This window comes from Crassostrea angulata, chromosome 5 (assembly GCF_025612915.1).
Source record: "Crassostrea angulata isolate pt1a10 chromosome 5, ASM2561291v2, whole genome shotgun sequence".
NCBI classification, from domain to species: Eukaryota; Metazoa; Mollusca; class Bivalvia; order Ostreida; family Ostreidae; genus Magallana; species Magallana angulata.
Window position 1 is genome coordinate 24,993,352 of NC_069115.1, and position 22,960 is coordinate 25,016,311.

The 22,960-nt window shown below is 34.0% G+C and overlaps 2 protein-coding genes across 2 annotated transcripts; both read right to left on the reverse strand.

The window, feature by feature from the left end:
* Positions 1-1,839: 1,839 nt before the first annotated feature.
* On the reverse strand, positions 1,840-15,096 carry LOC128185703 (uncharacterized). Its single transcript, XM_052855334.1, has 7 exons — positions 14,965-15,096; positions 13,462-13,663; positions 11,408-11,551; positions 9,540-9,587; positions 8,598-8,751; positions 2,511-2,633; positions 1,840-2,429 (listed from the first exon to the last, which is right to left on the reverse strand). Exons 2-7 carry the CDS (start codon positions 13,659-13,661, stop codon positions 2,397-2,399), a joined length of 702 nt encoding a protein of 233 aa, XP_052711294.1. The 5' UTR covers positions 13,662-13,663; positions 14,965-15,096; the 3' UTR covers positions 1,840-2,396.
* A 3,044-nt stretch (positions 15,097-18,140) lies between these two features.
* Positions 18,141-22,670, reverse strand: LOC128184278 (uncharacterized). The gene is made up of 5 exons (XM_052853704.1): positions 22,183-22,670; positions 21,216-21,356; positions 19,766-19,889; positions 19,191-19,397; positions 18,141-18,475 (listed from the first exon to the last, which is right to left on the reverse strand). The coding sequence occupies exons 1-5, from the start codon at positions 22,653-22,655 to the stop codon at positions 18,263-18,265; spliced, it is 1,158 nt and encodes a 385-aa protein (XP_052709664.1). The 5' UTR covers positions 22,656-22,670; the 3' UTR covers positions 18,141-18,262.
* Positions 22,671-22,960: the final 290 nt, after the last annotated feature.

Sequence of the window (22,960 nt, forward strand, 5' to 3'; positions counted from 1 at the left end):
ACTTTCTCAAACTTGAATCTATAGTACCTTTCACACAAGTTTAAGCTTTGCTTTGCATATTTTGCAACATTTAAGACAAAAAAATTATCATAATTGTAAGGTTATCATATGTGCATACTAGCATTGTAAAAAGTATTACGGACAGAGACGCCGGACAAAAACTCACTTGAGCTTTCAGCTCAGATGAGTTTTTGTCCGGAGTCCGAGCTGAGCTGAAAGCTTAAGTGAGTTTCTCTCCGGCGTCTGTCCGTCCGTCTGTCTGTAAACTTTTTACATTTTCGACTTCTTCTCCAAACCACGAGGCCGATTTCAACCAAACCTGGCACATAACATCCTTAGGTTAAAGGATTTCAGTTTATAAAAAAGGACCACGCTCTCTTTCAAAGGGGGATAATAAATAAATTATTAAAAATTTGTTGGTATTTGTCAAAAATTTTTTTTCTCAAAAACCATTTAGTCAGAAAAGCATCATCAGGTAGTGTAGATTCAAGTTTGTTTCAATCATGATCCCCAGAAGAGGGTGGGGCCGCAATGGGGGGGGGGGGGATCATTACATAGGAATATATAGAGTTAAACTTTTTCTCTAAAACCGATCAGTCAGAGTAGCTGAAACTTGCCTGGAAGCATCTTCAGGTAGTGTAGATTCAAGTTTGTTTAAATCAGGATCCCCCGCGGTAGAGTTGGGGCACAATGGGTTGTTTTACATAGAAATATACACAGAAAAATCTTTAAAATCTTCTTCTCAGAAACCGATCAGCCAGAAAAGCTGACACTGAGGTCAAATCATCCTCAGTTAGGGTTGACTCAAGTTTGATAAAATCCAAAAATTATAGTTTTGTTCACATGCGAGATAAATATGTTGACATGCAACTTATAAGTTGCATGTCAACATAACTGTGTTGCATGTCGACATATATACGTTGCATTTCAACCTATTTATCTTGCATGTAAACATATCTAAGTTGCATGTCGACATAAATAAGTTGCATGTCGACATAAAGAAAATGCACGTTAACATGAATAAGTTGCATGTCAACTTATTTGTCTTGTATTATAACATAAATAAGTTGCATGTCGACATAAATAAGTAACATCTGGCATCTTGTATGTCACATGTGGATGAAATTTGGGATATTCTTTTATTTCTTTTTTGGTCGCAATTTTTTTGCATGTCAATATAACTATGTTGCATGTTGGCATAACTGTTTTGCATGTCGACATATTTAATAGAAAAAAAACTTGCACACAAGGGGCAGGGATATGCCACATAGTATCTACTGCTTTAGATATGCAACTAAAAGCTGAAGAATGGACGGAAGTTGACATAATTGCGTCATACTTTGGATTATCCCTTCCAAATATAGCACCGATACGAATATTCAAAAGGCGTCAATTTTGAATTTGATCAGCATAGAAGTTAAAATTAAGATAAGGGATACTATGAACAGTCAATTATAACTTTTGCTATACAAAGTTTATAGAAACATGTTTTTAATGCGTATATTGTAAAATATTGAAACAAACACACGGTGCAGGAAAATCTCATTTATTAATATGAGACAACTTCTGTCCATCCTTTAGACTTTTATCTCATATCTAAGGCAGAAGACGCAGATTGAGGGGTGTTATTTATGTTTTTTTAATGACAGGTGTAATGCACCGTTTTGGTTGAATTGGTTTTAAGCGAGGATCTCAAAATAATTTTAACAATGAGTATCAAGCAAAACGTCCAGCTGATGCGAATTTTTGAAATAGATCCAAGCTGGCAGCGATTGTTACCTTGGGTATTATTAGATATACTGTATTTATTCTTATTATGAGAAAAATAGATAACGTCGGTTGCCTGTTGGTCGAGAGAATGTAAAGACAACTTTTATTTTATTATCACAAATAAAATATGATACATATTACAACGTTAAATTTTATTATCACAAATAAAATATGATACACTTTTTAAAAAAGATAATTATGAATAATTATCACAGTCAGCAAAAAGATTAAAATGTATACAACAGAACATCCTACATTTTTGAAACTCCCTCAATGGTATTTTGAAAACCAATATTATGCCAATCCAAGGACATGCAAAAATGCATGTTTGTTCGAAAAGTTTTATTGAGTTTTGTGAAGTTTAATAAATCACCATCAAAATAATTCATGTGTAGCATTTGAAAGGTAAAACAAGTTTCATTAGACGAAAACGTTCATTATTCCATTGAACTGTTTATATTATAACAAATCAGAAAAACAGTTTTAGGAACAAGGTAACTAAAGAATGTTTATAATATGATTACCGGTTAAGGCATGCACATCATATGATATGTAAGTTATATATAATATTGAGATTTCTTCTCCTGAGCTCGGATTCTCTGTCCATCTCCAGTCAAGCGAACCATTTATATTAGAACCTTCTCCATGCTTGCAAATTCCTATCAAAATATCAAAATTTAATTAATATGATTGTAATGTAGTAAATTATCAATAGCTATAAGACATTGTTCAGTACATACTCTTTCTCCGGTCAAGCACCACATTCCACAACAGCAAAGTGATATTGTCTCTTTGGTAACATATCCCTGTCTTTCATACAAGTTTTTGGCCCTGTTGTTTGTAGCAACACCTAGGAAGATTTCCTGTTGAAAACAGAAGAGCATTAATCTGACATGCAATGAGTAAGACGATTATAAATTTGATTTTAAAACTGCATACATGTGGAATATCTTAAACATTACGTCCCACTACTTAAAATTCACAACAAGCTTATCTTTTAAAAAGATTGGTGAGCTAGCACTGTAGCCATCATAAAACACAGAAGCAGTTTTCTTAAACAGTAGTCTAAATTTTTGAATCGATTAAAAAACAAGAGGCCCATGGGCCACATCGCTCACCTGAGGAACAACAGGTATGATAAAGTCAGCTTAATGGAGTCATAATACAATCTGGACAATGTACATTAATACATGTAGATCCTGTATAAATAAAATCCATTTTTCCCCCTTGGAACTCGGATAGCCCTGATTGCTGCCAATATTTACAAGAGCAGACTTTAATCACCGCTCCTGCACATATATAGGGACTCAACGTTACGCAGGCAGGGATGACCGCACACCTACGCAACTAAACAGGTACCAACGTTAACGCAAGCAGGGATGACCACACACTTGCGCCAACAGCTCAACCTAACGCAGGCGCCGCAATCACCACCAATACAAGCAGGTATGACCACACACTTGTATTAATGCGATACAGGGCAGAAATGACCACACACTCTGTATCGTTGGTTAGAAAAACACGAAGATTAGATACACCAGGGATGTTAACACCCTCAATCTCTCCGTACCTGTTCAAGTTTAACCCCAAACAGTCGCTCGGTATAAAGCAATAGACACTGTCCCTATATATGTGCCGGCCTAAAATAATTCTTAGTATCTAAAAATTGGAAATCAAAAATAAACAAACTAATCCAGCCTAACCCAAAACTACTTATGCAAAACAACTTATATACATTGAATATTTATTATTGTATAAAAATAATCATCACAATAATTGGTTAACAGTGGATGCATTAATTAAAATAATCAAGAATCAATAAATCAAGGGCAATAACCCAAAACACTAATACAAAAAGATTCTAATGAAAAAATAGCTGCCTGCTTCAATTTTATAGTCATATCATGTTGAGTACTGCAGTTCTCAAAAAGATCCTTTACAATTGTTTATATATGGGATATTTTGCTACATCAAACTCTGAACCTTCTTGTGAGGCCGAAGAATTGTCCTGGAGCCAAAGTCTTAACAATTATAAAGAATCATCTTGCTGATTAGTTTCTGAGAAGAAGATTTTTAAAGATTTACTCTTTATTCCTATGTAAAACTTTAACACCCCCCCCCCATGTGGCCTCACCCTACCCCCAGGGGTCATGATTTTCACAACTTTGAATCTACACTACCTGAAGATACTTCCCACAAGTTTCAGCTTTCCTGGCTGATTAGTTTCTGAGAAGAAGATTTTTAAAGATTTACTCTATATATTCCTATGTAAAACTTCGACACTCCATTGTGGCCCCAACCTAACCTTAGGGGTCATGATTTTCACAACTTTGAATCTACACTACCTGAGGATGCTTCCACACAAGTTTCAGCTTTCCTGGCTGATTAGTTTCTGAGAAGAAGATTTTTAAAGATTTACTCTATATATTCCTATGTAAAACTTCGACCCCCACTGTGGCCCCACCCTACCCCTGGGGGTCATGATTTTCACAAATTTGAATCTACACTACCTGAGGATGCTTCCACAAAAGTTTCAGCTTTCCTGGCTGTTAAGTTTCTGAGAAGAAGATTTTTAAAGATTTACTCTATATATTCCTATGTAAAACTTCGACCCACCATTGTGGCCCCTACCTAACCCCAGGGGTCATGATTTTCACAACTTTGAATCTACACTACCTGAGGATGCTTCCACACAATTTTCAGCTTTCCTGGCTGATTAGTTTCTGAGAAGAAGATTTTTAAAGATTTACTCTATATATTCCTATGTAAAACTTCGACCCCCCATTGTGGCCCCACCCTACCCCCGGGGGTGATGATTTTTACAACTTTGAATCTTCACTACCTGAGGATGCTTCCACACAAGTTTCAGCTTTCCTGGCTGTTTAGTTTCTGAGAAGAAGATTTTAAAAGATTTACTCTATATATTCCTTTGTAAAACTTCGACCTCCCATTGTGGCCCCACCCTACCCCCGGGGGTCATGATTTTCACAACTTTGAATCTACACTACCTGAGGATGCTTCCACACAAGTTTCAGCTTTCCTGGCTGTTTAGTTTCTGAGAAGAAGATTTTTAAAGATTTACTCTATATATTCCTATGTAAAACTTCGACCCCCCATTGTGGCCCCACCCTACCCCCGGGGGTCATGAATTTCACAACTTTGAATCTACACTACCTGAGGATGCTTCCACACAAGTTTCAGCTTTCCTGGCTTTCTGGTTCTTGAGAAGAAGATTTTTGAAAATTTCTGAAAATTTTTCATTAATTTCTAATTATCTCCCCTTGAAAACGGGTGTGACCCTTAATGTTCACAACTTTGAATCCCCTTTGCCTAAGGATGATTTGTGCCAAGTTTGGTTGAAATTGGCCTAGTAGTTCTTGAGAAGATGTTGAAAATGTGAAAAGTTTACGGACAGACGGACGGACGGACAGACGGACGGACAGACGGACAGACGGACGACAGACAAAATGTGATCAGAATAGCTCACTTGAGCTTTCAGCTCAGGTGAGCTAACAATAGGAAGTCACAGTGGTGTACTGGATTTGGGGTCTCAATTTAGAATTGCGAATCTAGAGTGTGCCTCACATCGGGAATGGCATTATAGCTCATTGTCTGTGGCTTAGTCATAATGTATCTACTGTAATTTCAATTTCGAGGTAAAAAAAAATTCAAGAACCATTGGTACTGTTTTGTAGCAATCGTATCTTCTCGGGCCTTTCCGGCAAGCTCGAAAAACATTCTGTAGAATCATTTGAATTCGTGGCGGCTCAATTTTCGTGGTATTCGTGGGAAGCCCTCCACCACGAATTTAAATCCTCAACGAAAACAAATTTAGAAAGCGTTATCTTTGCTTCTGAGACTGAAAACCGGCGCATCAACGAAATTACATCCCCACGAATAAGCAAAAAATTTACAATTCACGAAAATTGACCCCCACGACTTTAAATGATTCCACAGTATATCCGAGGTTGTTTTCCGAGCTTGAAGGAATTTAATAAAAATAACTTTGCATTATAAGGCCTAAGCTACTGTTACTTTTTGACACTTACAATAGAACAAAAAACTTGATGATAAGATGATAAAACGAAATTCAAATGGTTCGGTTTATATAGAGTAGTATTCCCAGAATCCCTTATTATGGAGTCGAGCATGAGTTTTTCAGTGAAAAAGACTAACGTAGTTGCTAGGCTCGAGAGCGCTAGCAATTAGGATAGATATATAATATAAAAGATCTGGCAAATATGACCTCTATTTTAATATTCAGTGTTATTTTGAAAAAGCTGAGTGCATATTTTTTTATTGGGCATATCAACTTTAAAAAAAACAAGAGGCCCATGGGTCACATCGCTCACCTGAGGAACAATAGGTAGGATAAAATCAGCTTAATGGAGTCATAATACAAACAATCTGGACAATGTACAATAATACATGTAGATCCTGTATAAATAAAATCCATTTCCCCCCTGGATATTCTTATGTTTATAATCAGTCCCTTTTCTAACAGGATGATTTTATAGTCATATCACATGTTGAGTATTGTAGTCCTCAAAAAGATATAATTGTTTATATATGGGATATTAAGCTACATCAAACTCTGAACCTTCTTGTGAGGCCGAAGAATTGTCCTGTAGCCAAAGTCTTAACAATTATAAAGAATCACCTGGCTGATTTAAGTTTACTATTTACTCTATATATTCCTATGTAAAACTTTAACACCCCCCCCCCATGTGGCCTCACCCTACCCCCAGGGATCATGTTTTCACAACTTTGAATCTACACTACCTGAGGATACTTCCACACAAGTTTCAGCTTTCCTGGCTGATTAGTTTCTGAGAAGAAGATTTTTAAAGATTTACTCTATATATTCCTATGTAAAACTTTGACCCCCCATTGTGGCCCCATCCTACCCCCGGGGGTCATGATTTTCACAACTTCGAATCTACCCTACCTGAGGATGCTTCCACACAAGTTTCAGCTTTCCTGGCTGATTAGTTTCTGAGAAGAAGATTTTTAAAGATTTACCCTATATATTCCTATGTAAAACTTTGACCCCCCATTGTGGCCCCACCCTACCCCCGGGGGTCATGATTTTCACAACTTCGAATCTACCCTGCCTGAGGATGCTTTCACACAAGATTCAGCTTTCCTGGCTGATTAGTTTCTGAGAAGAAGATTTTTAAAGATTTACCCTATATATTCCTATGTAAAACTTTGACCCCCCATTGTGGCCCCACCCTACCCCCGGGGGTCATGATTTTCACAACTTCGAATCTACCCTGCCTGAGTATGCTTTCACACAAGATTCAGCTTTCCTGGCTGATTAGTTTCTGAGAAGAAGATTTTTAAAGATTTACTCTATATATTCCTATGTAAAACTTCGACCCCCCATTGTGGCCCCACCCTACCACCAGGGATCATGAATTTCACAACTTTGAATCTACCCTACCTGAGGATGCTTCCACACAAGTTTTGGCTTTCCTGGCTGATTAGTTTCTGAGAAGAAGATTTTTAAAGATTTACTCTATATCTTCCTATGTAAAACTTTGACCCCCCATTGTGGCCCCACCCTACTCCCGGGGGTCATGAATTTCACAACTTTGAATCTACACTACCTGAGGATGCTTCCACATAAGTGTCAGCTTTCCTGGCTTTCTGGTTCTTGAGAAGAAGATTTTTGAAAATTTCTCGAAATTTTTCATTAATTTCTAATTATCTCCCCTTGAAAACAAGTGTGACCCTTAATTTTCACAACTTTGAATCCCCTTTGCCTAAGGATGAGTTGTGCCAAGTTTGGTTGAAATTGGCCCAGTAGTTCTTGAGAAGATGTTGAAAATGTGAAAAGTTTACGGACAGACAGACAGACGGACAGACGGACGACAGACAAAATGTGATCAGAATAGCTCACTTGAGCTTTCAGCTCAGGTGAGCTAAAAATAAATGAGTTAAAACAACTTTCTGTATCTAATTACAAGAATTAAGAAGATAATAAGGATTGATAATTGATAATGATAATAAGAATTTTTTATTCAATAATGAAAACCCTCTTTGATGTCATCTTTTTTAAATACTGACGGGTATTTCTGATTGTCCTGGAAAATGTCCAACACGTAACATGTAGCTGTCCTCATTGGAAATTAGAAACTAATCAGAACATCGTCTAAAAACTTCTAATAATATATATGTAAATAGTAAAATTAAATCCAAACATGTTGAAAAAATAAACACTTTCATATTTTGAATAATAAGAGGTACGAGTCTTGAATTTAGTTTGTAAGATCTCATTCATTTGGACAGGGAATTGGGTAAAAAAAAAGTAGATGTTTGATTCTCATTATATTGAGAATTAACAAGTTAGTGCATCATAACCAATGTATGCGGAATAACGCCTTTGATCTTCAGTGGTTTATACAATAATAGGGTAAACCTTGGGGTTAAAACTGTAATTTCATTTGTGCATGTTCATTAGTTGTCGTTATGCGTATATGGGACTTAATCCAAAACAGTGTTTATTCAAATATTCTTATCCTTCCTTCCTAATGCTCAAGTCTTTAGTAGTTACATATCTAAACGCAAAACTGACATTAAAGATATATAATAGGATAGTGCAAGGTACGTGAAATAAAGCAAACGATCATGAAATATTTAAACTATAATATAGGTCTCAATATGCCCAATATGTCATATTGTACTGGGACTTGGGCTAACAGTTCAATGTGTCACAATATACTTTTTTCAGCCTATTGTTATCCATTGCATACACTGTGCTTGTAATAAGGTGATTATTAATATAACTAATCGATGCTTCAAAAATTTACGATTATTCGTACCTTACATCCTCTTTTCTTGGCGTCGATTTCAGCCATGTCTAATAGAATTTTCCCAATGCCTTTACCTCTAAATCTCGAGTCTACAGTAATATGATCTACATAACATTTCCCAGCAGGAACCTCAGTGGATGTTCCAAGGTCCAAAAGCACTAGTCTAAACTCATAAAAACAACAATTTTAAAAATCATAAATTATTTTTAAAAAGAACGAGACGCACATAAGTCGTAATGGTCTCTATGTACGTTCAAAAATAATGCAAAAGTCTTGCTTAAAAGCTGAGAACGTTTATACGTAAACTGAAGACGATAACTGGAGTGTAAACATGAGTCGTCATAGGTCACCTGAGTGACCCGGTAACTGAGTAATTGTGGTGACCTTGACATATAAAATAGGATCAATCAAAGTTTTATTGATCCTATTTTATCTTTTATTTTATCCGTTAACTTTTACGTCAGCTATGTACAAGCTCCACATACTTTTCTACAGCACTGCATAACATTTGTAGGCAATATGTGTTTTTCTACTACAAGATTCTGTGTAAGAGATGCTTTACTACATATACATTTATTAATGTTACAAAAGTATTGATTGTATAAATTAATTTTAAAGAATTGATTCAAATCATATTTTATTACATGTTGGTACAAACAAAATAGGATTGGCCTATCTGCCTAGACAATCTGCCTACCTAACCCTTCTCCCAAAATCTAAATTCAATTATATCAACTTGCCGAGTTGGTTGGTGTTATTTTACTTCTAAACCAATGAATGACAAAGGTGATTGTTTCACACTTTAGACATAAAGAGTTTGTGCTAAAGTGTTTGAAGAATCATTTTTAAGAGATAACCATTTCTGTTCCATTTTCTGTAACCATTTTACCCACACAAGTCACAACACCCCAAAGACTTACCCACACAAGTCACAACACCCCAAAGACTTACCCACACAGGTCACAACACCCCAAAGGCGGCACGTCCCCGTCCCTCTCTCTGAATAATGATAAACTCAAATGCGTGAGACGTACAAAGCATGTAATATGATACTCAAACGGGGAAATGTGAGTGATTTTATCACTGTTGAATATTTTGTACAGCTATGTTATGTAGTGTTTTATAAGTGTTATATAAACTCCTATCATTCCTAATTCTATATTTTCATATTAAATATTCATTTTAAATTCCATATTCATTCATTTTGTTTTATTACGCTCTTTTACCGCGTGAATGCAATACTAGCAGCAATCATTTATTACTTGTAAGGCTAGTTTGAGTTATTAAACCATAGTTTAACAAAAGGCCAATATGCCTTAACGGTCACCTAAGTACCATAGCCCATACACAAACTTGTTAGGAGTCTCATATATGTAATTAATTAATTTTCATTCTGAAGTAGAAATATTATAATGTTGTAATGATGACCATCTCCCTGCCTGAAAATTTCCAAAAAAGGACTATGAAACCTATTATTTTAGCGAAAAACTTAAATATCATAATAGAGTGCATGACCGACCTCATATTGAAAAGGTGCAAGACTCTAATAAAAACAATTCCCCCATATTAACTGTCAAGATTTCCTGTGGCATTTAAACAAAAAAAATGTTAAAAAAGCATAAAATGTTTCTCATTTCTCGTGTTTCAGCTTTTGAATATTCAACTTTCATTTCATGTAATAACAATCTGGTATTTATAACAAAATCATTTTACATGAACTGCTTATGACTGATTTTCGTTAGCCAATTATTACTTTACTATTAATAAGTATATTTGTTTTTTGTCTATTTGTTTTTAAGAAAGTTAAAAAAAATCTCTTTGTTTCAAATTGTAAAAATACTCGCATAACTCTTTTGATCATACATACATTAATTACATTATATTCCATGATTTATTACTAAATATGAACAAGCAAGGGAGATAACTCCGTTATGAAGAAGCAAAGGAAGAAAACTCCATTAACTGACTGGACTCTTCCCAAATTCTTTGACAATATCTTAACTTTGATAGAAAGCTTCATTCTTTCTCTTTTCTAAGAATGTGAATTTAATCATTTCTTCCATTGAAATTCCTGAGCAGAATGAAAATAAGACAAATATCCCCCCCACCCCCCGACATCATCCATAACCCTTGCATGACATGAAATATCATTAAAGCTGACAGCCTAATTTTTTTTTTCCAAACATGCAGTCACTTGTTATTCTGTGCCAGTAGATGTTTTAAACATTGTGTCTATTAACCCTAAATGACAATTTTGGCCACACCCTACATTAAGAACCCCTACCCTATCAATGGCGTAGATGAATAAGATTCCATGGACATCATAACCATTCATTTGGTTTTTAACAAATATATATTGGAGTAAAAAAGAAGATTTTGTAAGATATAATATTTTTACTATATGGTCATATTGACCCCACCCTAGAGCCTGAACCCCTGACTCAGAGGGCCATGAATTTCACAATTTTGGTAGAGGACTTCATGGACATCATAACCATGCATTCAGTTTTTTCATCACATGTGTGGGAGTAGAGAAAATATTTTGAAAAATTGGCTATTTTTTGCATATTTGGCCCCGACTGTGGCGCCGGAGGTGGTGGTAGAGCCATAAATTTTACAATTTAAAATTCTCTTACCTAAGAGATGATTCACATCAAATATGGTAACCATTGGCCTTGTAGTTTTCAAGAAGTTAAAAATGTAAAATTGTTAATGTAAAATTTTTAATGGACGACGCACGAATCACAACGCACGCCAAAGGACGAAGATCAATTACAATAGGTCACCTGAGTGACTCAGGCGACCTAAAAAATACTTACGGGAAAAGTTTCGAATCCCCATGGTAACGAAGGACACAGACTCCAGCTTTTTCTCCATTACATTCAGCAATGAAGTATCTTTCATAAAACAATGGAGGCCTCCCTTTCATATTGTTCGAATACAAAGTTCTCATTGCGGGTAAGCTGTGAATAGCAAGCATATTATGTACATGTACAGAAACTTTTAAGGACTGCATATTAACTTACTTCCCCTCAGTCTTCAATGTGCATGCAAATCAATCGAACAGTAATAAATTTCTGTTTCCATACAGAAAATGCATTGACAACATATTGCTTAAATTTGATGAAGGATTCTTGAGCACTTTTTTTTCTACTGAGAGGGACCGATGGTCGTTAACATTTATTTAATAACTACATGTATTTGACCCACGTAAAAAAAGTTCCGAAGTAAAAGAAAAGAAAAATGAATATCAAAATAAAATTTCATTGTTCATAATATATATATTTTTTTCTATACATAATAAAAGTTTATGAAAAATAATTCTAAACTAGACACCATCTCGTTGCGAGCAACGAGGAGGTCTTCCGTGCGATTTTTTGAAAGTTATATGACCTTGACTTTGATATTTGACCCTTTATCTCCTAATCTGGGCAACAGCAAAAAATTTGATGGTTGAATATTGTTAGGAACATCATTCTCCGCATTTTTATTCTAAATTAATTTTCAAAATGATGCTTTTTAAAATATTTGTTCTGTTTCAAATATGTTATCAAAGTTTAGGACTTTGGCCAATTAAAACTCCTTAATAAACCCCTAATTACGAAACACATGATAACATAATTATACTTTATTGTCAAATAAATGTGATATGAACATTATTGCTTCCTAAACATATAACAAAATATTTTTCAGTAAAGTGCTATAAAAGAAAGACTTCAGAGCCTTTATGGGCCCTAAAAATAAAAAGATAGGTCTTTTGATATTAAACATATTTTGTTCACCAAGTGTTTAGAAATTCTTTGCCGTTTTTGAGCTATTTTGTAAAGACCGTTTTAGGGGCTGACCCCTTATCTCCTTATTGGGGCCATATGCCAAAATTTCGATGGTTGAGTATTGACAAGCGCATCATTCTAAGCATTTATTATTCAATATTGCTTTTCAAAATATTTCTCAGTAAAGTGCTATGGAAGAAAGACTTTAGAGCCCTTTTGGTCCCTAAATTGAAGGGCCAGTCCCTTTTTTATAATATCATATGAAAGGTCTTTTGATATTAAACATATTTTGTTCAACAAGTGTTAAGAAATTCTTTGTCGCTTTTTAGCTATCTGGGATAGGGCGTTTTAGGGGCCGACCCCTATCTCCTTATTGGGGCTAGATAACGAAACTTTTATGATTGATTATTATTTAAAACATCATTCTAAGCATCTTTTATTCTATATTGCTATTCAAAATATTTGTCCTTTTTGAGATATAATTGATCGAAGTTTTGGACTTCTGGCCCCTTAAAACCCCTAATTACGTAAAGTATGATAAAAATTTTATAATGAATAATTTTATTAGTGAAAGATGAACATTTTTGCTTCTTAAACATATTAAAAAATATTTCTCAGTAAAGTGCTATGGAAGAAAGACTTTAGAGCCCTTTTGGTCCCTAAATTGAAGGGCCAGCTCCTTTTTCTTGGCATCATACGAAAGTTCTTTTGATATTAAACATATTTTGTTCAACAAGTGTTTAGAAATTCTTTGCCGTTTTAGAGCTATCTGGGATAGGACATTTTATGGGCCAACCCCTAATCTCCTTATTGGGGCCAGATAACAAAAATTTTATGATTGAATATCGTTTATAACATCATTCTAAGCATCTTTTATTCTATATTGCTTTTCAAAATATTTGTAAAAAGTATTAACCTTCAAGACATTCCCCTAAGAAATTGGGGTGGTAAATAAATTATATTTTGGTCTATAAATAACTACATGCAAGAAATTTTATCAAAATATCTAGAGTACAAATAATTTGACTCGGTCTAGTTAAATTGGGAAGGGATAATGATGATTTATAAAAATTTAACTACTAATATAACGTATAGCATACCTCGCTCGACTTGTAGCATGGACAAATTTCCGTTCAAACCCCTCGACCACCAACTTTCCAACAAACTCCATGTCCTCTGCTGATTCTGTGGCATTTCGCACGGACACTGTGCCATTGTTGAAGAGTTCTCTCGATGTGACATCACCATATATCTGGCCAAGTGACAATGGCTGTTGTGTTGTTACGCTTGGGTTGAACATCACTGTGTAAAAACAACTACTTATGATTAATACTAAAGTCATTTTTTTCTCAGTAGAATAGGCATCTAAATATATTCAGCTAATCAATTATCTCTATTTTTGAACAATCGGCAATCAAAATCTAGTCAATCAAGCCCGAACAGACGCGTCAGAGAGAAGATTGGTAATATATTATATATATCCACCCTTTTATTACTGTCCAATTTTCAATTTGTTTTCAAATCATATATTAGCCTTTTTAGTTGATACATTGTTTAGTTTGAATATGTAATGAATATTTGTTTGCTGTTGCAAACGGGATCTTTTAAAAGAAACTGATTTAATTTACAAAAATTGGTCACCATTTGTAAAAAAAAAACAAAACAAAAAAAACAAAAAAAAAACTGAAAGAATTTAGTAAATGCTGGATCCCTAATACGGACGAAGCCGATCAAAAAATGGCCATCATGTACTTTTAATCAATGCATGTAATCTTCATAAATATTATTCATAATTATGTAAGGAATGTGAACCCTTTCTGACGTAAAGTCATAACTATTTATAAATACATCAGATACTGTTCATCGTAACACTATTGAAATTTGGTCTCCCTCACACGTCATAATATAAAGGGCTAGTGTCGGAGAAATCTTGGATGTCATATTTCCGTTAAAAACACATATATATGGTCCAAGTATTGCTGTCTTTCGCTCTTATAAACATTGAAGACAACAGAATGGCGATATTTACATGTAGTTTGAATAAAGATAATATCTATAGTACTCCGTTTCGAGTTTTAGATACCAGGTTTGTCTTATTTTTTTATCATTCGCATAAAAGATTTTACTGTATACAATCACATGTGAGTATAATCTGAATCGTTCGTCAGAGAACTTTTACATAATATTCTTGGGAAACAGTACCCTTGCAAAATGAAGTAACAAGGAAATAATTAAGGTAAACAATGAAAACAAGATTTCACAATACACAGGGTGGGTCGATCACTATATACTGACATATAGTGGACACTTAATGAAAACTCTATAAAAGTCGCGTGCATGTTGATTGGATTAAAAGCAAGAAAGTATTGCTGGCTATTTATAATAATTTTCAGAAGCGGTTAGACTATGATAATATAAACCGTGCAGTGATTTATACTATCGATGAACATCTTCATTAAGACTTTAGTACATACATGTACCCGGTATTTCCTTTACTGTGGCATATGTACGAATTCATTTTATAATCAGAACAAACTAATAAACAAAAACATTTAAACACAATCAATACATGCTATGTACTGCTTTGAATATGTTATACAAACCTGAGTTTATACCATGGGTATATTACAGAGGAAGAAAAGGCAGCGTACTGAGTACAATATACATGCTAAATTATAGTAAACATTGCGTTGCGCAATTCGTGTTGACTAAACTTAGAAACAAAATGATCAAACTTGTTTTCCCCGGAATGTAGTCAGTGTCACTGAAAAGGATAATATATCCCTAAACATGTACGTCAATTTAGAAAGCGGGATTCAGCCTTTAGACTTGCCGATAAGTCTTTGACGCTTTTAAATCACCTTAGTACTGCAGTTCAGTGCTGTGTGTGTAAAAGAAAAATTTAAAACATTTTACTTTTTTGTTTATATATAAAAAAGAAGTGCCTTTTTATATGATTTGTTCATCTTTCCGATTTTCACATAATTTATTTATATTAATTAAGTTCAATATATCGCTTTCTTTAGTTCAAAATATCAGTGAGCTTTGGGATAAAATGAAAACTTAAAGTAACTTCAAAATTAAAATAAAAAATCGAAATAAAAAAAAATGGAAATGATTTTAAAAAGAGCTCAGTTGTACATTGAACAAATTGTTTTTGATATATTGATCAAAATTAAAAATGCTCTTGCTTAATACCATTGAATTTGTATCCAGAGATTACAAAACGATTGACAAAATCAAGAGAATTCAGGTAAGCAATATACATCATATTCATTACATCAACATTGTGGGTTTGTAAGATAAAATTACTTCTTTAAGTTATTCCCACAAAATTTTATAGTTAGGAGCAATTTGTCGTTGAGGATATATAAAACTTTTTAAATCAAAATACAGACAAAAGATTACGCCGAGATTCCAAAAGACTTGGAAGAAAAACGCTCTCGTAAAGCTCTTGAAATATAGTTCTTGTCTCATAGCACCTTATTCTGAATAACAAAGAAGAAAAAAGAACAATGTGTTTTTATTAATTTATTAATAATTTATTATGAGCCTCTATGAACATACTTATTCTCTTTCCATTTTTATTTTAGTATAGGTCGGTTCTTCATTCTGCGCTATATACTTTTTTCAGGAGGCAGATAATACAACGGCGCCGTGAGGGGAGGTGTAAAGGAAGACCAATCTGTTAAAGATTTTATTAGGTAGAATTTTAATTTTTGGGAAGTAAACTTGTAAGTCTAGTTACTGTAAGATTGTCGCTTTGAGAGATATATAGAGATAGATAATGAAGACAACAAAGAAAGTATTTATCTAGTATGTATTTATATTAAAGATTAAATGCTATGTCAAGCTGATACACAAAAACTTTTGTTAAAATTGCTTATCTTTTTAAAAAAAATCAGTTATCTATTTAGTGGAACATTGAAGACTTCCGGTTGTATATTTTGTTCGAAATTAAAAAGAATAGAATAAAATCAGTTTTTTAGTTTTAATTTCACTTGAAATAATAAATTTCACACAGACATGTGTTTTGATTCTTAATTGATGTACAATGTGTAATTATTTAACGGTTAATAATTTCAACCCGTGTATAGTTGAGTTTGGTTCATATTTCACCAGCCCTTTAGATACTGGTGTACACTTTTATCATCTTCTCTCAAAACATCAGACGCAGGATTCTGATTAATGTTTTTATAAATCATATGACAGTTAATAATTTCAACCCGTTTATAAGAAGTTTAGTTCGGTTGATTTCACCAGCTATTTACATGTGTAGACAATGGTATACACTTTTATCATCTTCTCTTCAAACGCCAGACGCAGGATTCTGATTAATGTTTTTATGGATTAAATCTTCTAATTAAAATATAAACCTATCTACTGAAATAACTTAAAACGTGAATTCAATATTGTATATTCCTCCCGTCAAACAAAAGAGATGTGTGTATGAACTATGCTCACGCAAGACAGAGAAATTCGCTTTTTGACAGCTTGTTGATAATCAGGAGAGTGGTATTACATGTACCAACTTGAACAAAACACGTCACTTTCATCTCCGAGTGGGTTGTTTTGAATATTTTATATTAATGTATAGGAAAATAGTTGAACTTATAATTACAACAATCTTTGAATACGGAAGAAGGAAGAATCATATATTATTACATATGTACGGTGTACCACTTTCCAGAAAATCTATTTTAATTGACTCCAGGAAATAACATTTTTAAATTCAAAATGGAAGGATATGATTACAGTCTGTTTAAATCCAGAGTTTCTAGAATTAGTATATAATCAAATCAAAATCTCACAACAGAGATAAGACTACGTATTGATACTATCTTTATATTTGTATAAACTACTTTTATGACTACATATTATATGCACATTGTTAATATGTTTTGACATACTGATATACATTTGCCCGGCTGTTACAAGTTCATGTACGTGTATGTAGAACTTTCTTTTAGGCATTTCTATCTAATATCTGTAATCTTGTATACCCTCTGGGCCCAAAATTGGAAATAAACTATTATTATGGTTCCAACTTTAAGACTGCCACCGAGTGTGATGAAACTACAATGTAAGCGTGTATATGTCCGTGTGTTATAATTTTACACGTTGCAATTAAATCTATGGTAAAAACATAACATTTCACGAGGGGGAAGAGGCAAAGTGATGTTGGGGATTTCGCTAATTACATCTTCTTGATAAAAAAATGCATTCTCTGAAGACAATCGCAGTAAATGAAGAGTTAAAGATTGCTGTGAGGAATATAAACACACAACTTTAACCTCTTTGGATCTTCATAACATTTTGGTGTATTTAACCATAATTCTGAAAAATACTTATATCTGAGCTCTACAATTCACTAGAAAATATTTATTATGTTATTAATCAATTACATGTACATGCGTACAACTACACCTGAGAGTTATAAAATATACATATCTATTGATATGTAACTTGACCTTCTTATAAGAGAAGATGTATAGGTCGTGTCTGTTTTCTAATCCTCATTAAAATCATTCAATAAAGTACGTCTAAACCACATCTGAAAACATTCTGTTGTTTAATCAATATAATATCCAGTCAAGAAAATTATAACTATCAACTATTAAAAGTCAACAGAGCCCATGAAAAGGTTTAAATAAATAACTCGATAACTCGGTAATGACTGATAGAATCAAAGAGATATTTTCCTGAAATTAAATCTAATTGATGTGGTCATGTCTGTACTTGTAATTAATGGTGACTGCAATAGAAATATAAGAATCTATAACTGTGATAAAACTTTAATCAAAACAAACAATGCACTTTTGGCAGTCTGAGTAATACCATCAAGATACAAAAAACCTAGCTATGTCCCATCCAAGACTCTTGAATACAGTGATCACACAGTCACTCAATCTCATATTTCTTCTGCATCATGTTGATATGTAACAAAGCTTGGACTAGTTCATTTCTGTCTTCCTTTTTAAGGTAGTTCATAGGTTTGCTGTAGGAAAACCAAGGCCTCTGTTCCCCCACTTCATACTGTACAGACCTTGTCACATCCGCAGTCCGAATCTTTTCTAAGGTGTCTTTGTTTACATGAAGTGATGTTATTCTAACCTGAAAAAAAAACCCCATCTTAATGTGACTGAAAGAGCAAAATAAGCGTTACCTGTAGTTTTTGCCTGTCTAACATAATTAAAAAAAATCAAAGGCATTTAGTCACAGTTATTTTGCATCTATTAGAGTTTGTTATCTTTGGGCCAGGTATACCGGTACACTTGTGACAGATAACTGGGTAGGCCAATGAATTTACTACAGCCAATTTATGTTAGAATTTTGGTTTATTCCCTGTGCAGATATTACTTTTTCTCACCTGTATATTTACAAGTCCTCTCTCCTTTCCTTTTAAAACTTTTATACAAGAAATTGAATTAAATCAAATCAACAGAATTTGGTATGTAGCAACAGTGTTCACATTGATACTAGAATTTTTTATTTTGACCAAATGTGATGTTAATATTTCTCAAATTGAAGGAGGAAGTCCACAGACCTAGTTTTTAATTAATTATGCAGAACAATCTCAGAGTACCAAATGTTGTGTAAAACCATGCAAATATAAGCAAATTAATCATCAGGAAATCATTTACTGAGAATATGGAGGAGAGTTTACGACAATCCAGACAGGATACTGCATTCACAGAAATAACACATTGCGCCTTTTATTTATTTCCACCAAATCACATGTTAGAAATCAAATTCCGTCACATAGATTGAATATTTCCCCATATTCAGATAATTTGGGGGGGGGAGTGTTGAAATGTAATAAACCTACAAATGTATTCTCCACTGTCATTCCTAAAATAGCCCTGGAGGTTGCAGATCTGTCCAGATGTACAAGGAGCCCCCCTACATGTGGTGCACAGAAACAGGCTGGACTTTGACAGGAAGTAGACGCTGAGTTGACCGAGGCATTAGATCTAGGTTTCTTGTTTGGAGGAGAATCATCCGTTTCATTCGCAGGAGCTGAATCTTTTGATACCTATGAAATAAAAAAGAATTTAACAGGGAAAACTTCAGTTCATGGAAACAATTTAGTCTACCAAAATCTATCAATCTACAGAATGTTTAAAATCTCTCTCTCTCTCTCTCTCTCTCTCTCTTATACACAGTTTGTAATAGACACTGATTTAATTTCAATTTAAAAAAAATTAATTTAAAAGAAAACTCAAGGTTTTATCCTAATCTAAAATAATAAATTTACTGCAACCTTGACATTTAAGCACATACCAGGGTCTTTTGTCAGTTCAAGGTTATCATGGGAAACACAAACGTCCATAATACATGCAATTTTACAATCAAACTGAAGTAGCTAAAAATGTAAAAATCAAGTTTTGTAAAAAGGAATACCTGACAGACAATCAGTATTGGTCTGTGTGTTCTAGGGTTGGAGGTTGTACACAGTAGATCAGGGCGTGATCCGACTGTTCTGCCCAGGATCTGGGCTTCTTTTGTACTGACAAGTGGCTGATGCCTAAAATACAAACACTGCAAAGTGTTAGAATTCTGTTTGCTATCAACATTGAAATAAAAATCTGAAAAAAAAATTGTCAAATATCCTCAAAGGTAAAAATCATACTGTGAGTAAAAGCACAATCAAAATATGATAGATATACATATATGCAACAAGCAGGGTATTGTAAACATGGTAATATGGTGATATCAAGGTATCTAGTATATCATATGTAGCAATTAATTTGTCATCCTTTTTCGAGTAATGTTGTTGATATCAACTTTAAGGAATAAGAAATGAAAGAAAGTACAATTCGTAGTTAAAATATAAAAGGCCATTTATCGGTACATCTATAGTCTGTTGGATGTTGGATAGTCTGTCTCAAGTTATTGTTTCTGTCACTTTTATGGCAAATTTGATAAATGAAAATAAACAGAGCGAAATCGATAAAAGGGGAAAAATCAAAGATATCCTCATTGATACATTATCTGTTTCTATCCAAAGAAACTCACAGGAACGAAAACAATCTGCCTTATACAGAGATTTACATAGGTAAAGGTTTACATCTTTTCTCCATTCGAAAGTACTCCGAACATCATGCACAATATTTTATCATTATTATTTGGGTACTTTTTTTCATACTGTTGAAATGCAAAACCCCTGTTTACTTTTTAATTTTTGAAGTGTATTGAAACCTGTGGCAATAGAAGGGGCATTTCAAAACAGAAAATCTGGACTTTTTTGTATTACTAAATAAATGTAGTTTAAGCACAAGGTTATCAATGGTAAAAAATACAATTTAAAGAAGTGGAAGAAGAAACTTTGGACCGAGTGTAGATATTTGATATCTTGTATTAGCTGCAGGTCTGTAGCTTCCGGTCTAAAAAAATTCTGATGGACAACCTCCAAATTTTTCAGACCGGGAGCTATACAGACCTGCAGCTTATCTTGTATATGCATGTAGTATCTGTTTGAAGAGGAGGCCAATTAAAGTCACCTCATTTCCTGTTACATCTATTTAATTTAGAGCTAAAGACAGATGGGTTAATCATGCAACAAAATATGACCCATGAATCGATATCATAACAGCTAGTATTCAAGGAGGGACCGGGAAGGGGGTAAATCCATTAGTCCTGATCAATGTTTAAACTAAATTCCAACAAAATGGTTACTGACATTGAAAGGGGGGGGGGGGGTCATACATGATTGACATATTGCAAAAATTAGGGCCCATTCCAAGATGAGAGACAATATTGTTAATTCAAAAGTTAGATTAACAAAAATGAAATAACGACAGTTACAACAATATACAGCAGAAAACTGAATACCCGTAGTGAAAAAACTTACATAGATGACATCCCAAACATCTGCAAAAATTTGTGAAACAGAAGTTCATACTGCCACTTAAAAGTTTCCCTTTTCTCCTCTACGACATTCAGCACACACCCTAATGCGTATAAAAAGTCATTTAAACTGCTTCTTTCAAACCTACAAAAGAAACAAACATCTACAATACAAAAAACACAACAAAATACATGTAATTAATTAAGAGGAAGCAAATTAAAGTGCTAATCTGCTTACTTGATCAACATTGCACAGGAGTCTGATAAAAGTTCTACATCTATGCATAATAAAGAGTCAATAACACATACTTTATCAAGATAGGTTTCACATTGACCATTGTGTTATCGATTGAACCCCTTGATTTTTTTTCTTGTTTTCATGAATTATTCTCTGACCAACAATGGTTAAGTGAAACCCTAGTACATGTAGTTTCATGAGGTATATAGTATTACATGTACTAAATAAAACATTAATAGGCCTTGTTATGAAAAGATGCAACTGTTTAAAGATGTATGCACTTATATCACATTAATGCAATTGATGAGATGTTCTGCCTATAAAAAAGAGTGAAGGAGGCAGTCAATTTTTCCAATGAGAACCATCAGCGAGTTGGCCTGTGGTCTGTTATCAGATGAGAGACTGCTGTAGGTTCCTGATCACAGCTCATCATAATGGAGTTCAAAATAATAACATAACTTCTTTTTTTTAAAGATGTTTTTCACATTAAGAAATATCTATCAACAAAGAAAAGAAAACAAGAGTAATTTTTAATGAAGTCTTGTTCTCTATAGCTGTCAGGAAAGTCAATTTTTATGTCTCCCACCTGTTCACTTCCATATAAAGAAATGGAAGAGCAGATCTCTCTTAAAGTATGATTGGTTTCATGTTTACCAACTTACATCATACATGTGTAATATGCTATATAACTGCTACATGTTATTAAAAAAAATCGTATAAAAATGGCACTAACGGGGATTTATGTGAATGACCAATGGTATCATGGAAATCATCCGGTTGTAATAGTTTGACCAAGTTTTTGTTGTGTCGCGTCCTCTCCCAAAGTTCCTCTACTGATGCAAAATCCATGTTCCGAAGACATAGAGAAGTTTTTAACACCTTTGTTTCGATATCTTTGAGAACACTTTGCGAAAGCGTGACCAAACTCCATTCTTTGATTATCTGTTCGGGTGAATTTTCGCTGATAACAACACCAAGTTTATCTAACAGAGTCGGTGTCCATCTCGAGGTATGTAAGAGAACGTTCTCATCACTAGAACTTGGCGAATTGCTATCCTTAGGCTTTTTAAATGACGAGTCACAATGGGAATGTGACAACATCGGGAGCCTCGGGAGGTCGGATCCAATCGTGAAAACTGAAAGTGAAAGCGTACTTCTGTTTCTTCTCATTCGGAACACCTCGGCCAATGCCGTTGCACATGTCATTCCGCTTCCTAAACAAAACTACCCCAGTCAAACCAACCTAATCTCAGTCAGGCAGTTCGCAAAAATAAACGCACGAGTTTGTATGGGTTAATTAAGTTATAGACTCATATATATTCAGGCATGTAGCATCGTTTTTTAGACGCGGGGGGGGGATCCAAAAACCAAAAAAATTTGTGACAGGCAAAAACAGCAAACTCCCAAAATCATGAAATCCATGGGGGGGGGGGGGGGGGTGTTATAACTTTTTTCCTGTTCATTTTCTTATTTTCACTTCAATATTTCACTTGGTCTTAAAAACTTTAAAA

Coding starts and splice junctions, on each gene's coding strand:
- LOC128185703 (XM_052855334.1), bottom strand. CDS start 13,661: ATGTTCAACCCAAGCGTAACAACACAACAGCCATTGTCACTTGGCCAG. Junction 9,588..11,407: donor GGGGATTCGAAACTTTTCCC/GTAAGTATTTTT, acceptor ATCATTATTCAG/AGAGAGGGACGGGGACGTGC. Junction 2,634..8,597: donor CCAAGAAAAGAGGATGTAAG/GTACGAATAATC, acceptor TGTTTTCAACAG/GAAATCTTCCTAGGTGTTGC.
- LOC128184278 (XM_052853704.1), bottom strand. CDS start 22,655: ATGACATGTGCAACGGCATTGGCCGAGGTGTTCCGAATGAGAAGAAAC. Junction 21,357..22,182: donor GGTCATTCACATAAATCCCC/GTTAGTGCCATT, acceptor TTTCTTTTGTAG/GTTTGAAAGAAGCAGTTTAA. Junction 19,890..21,215: donor ATGTTTGGGATGTCATCTAT/GTAAGTTTTTTC, acceptor TTTGTATTTTAG/GCATCAGCCACTTGTCAGTA.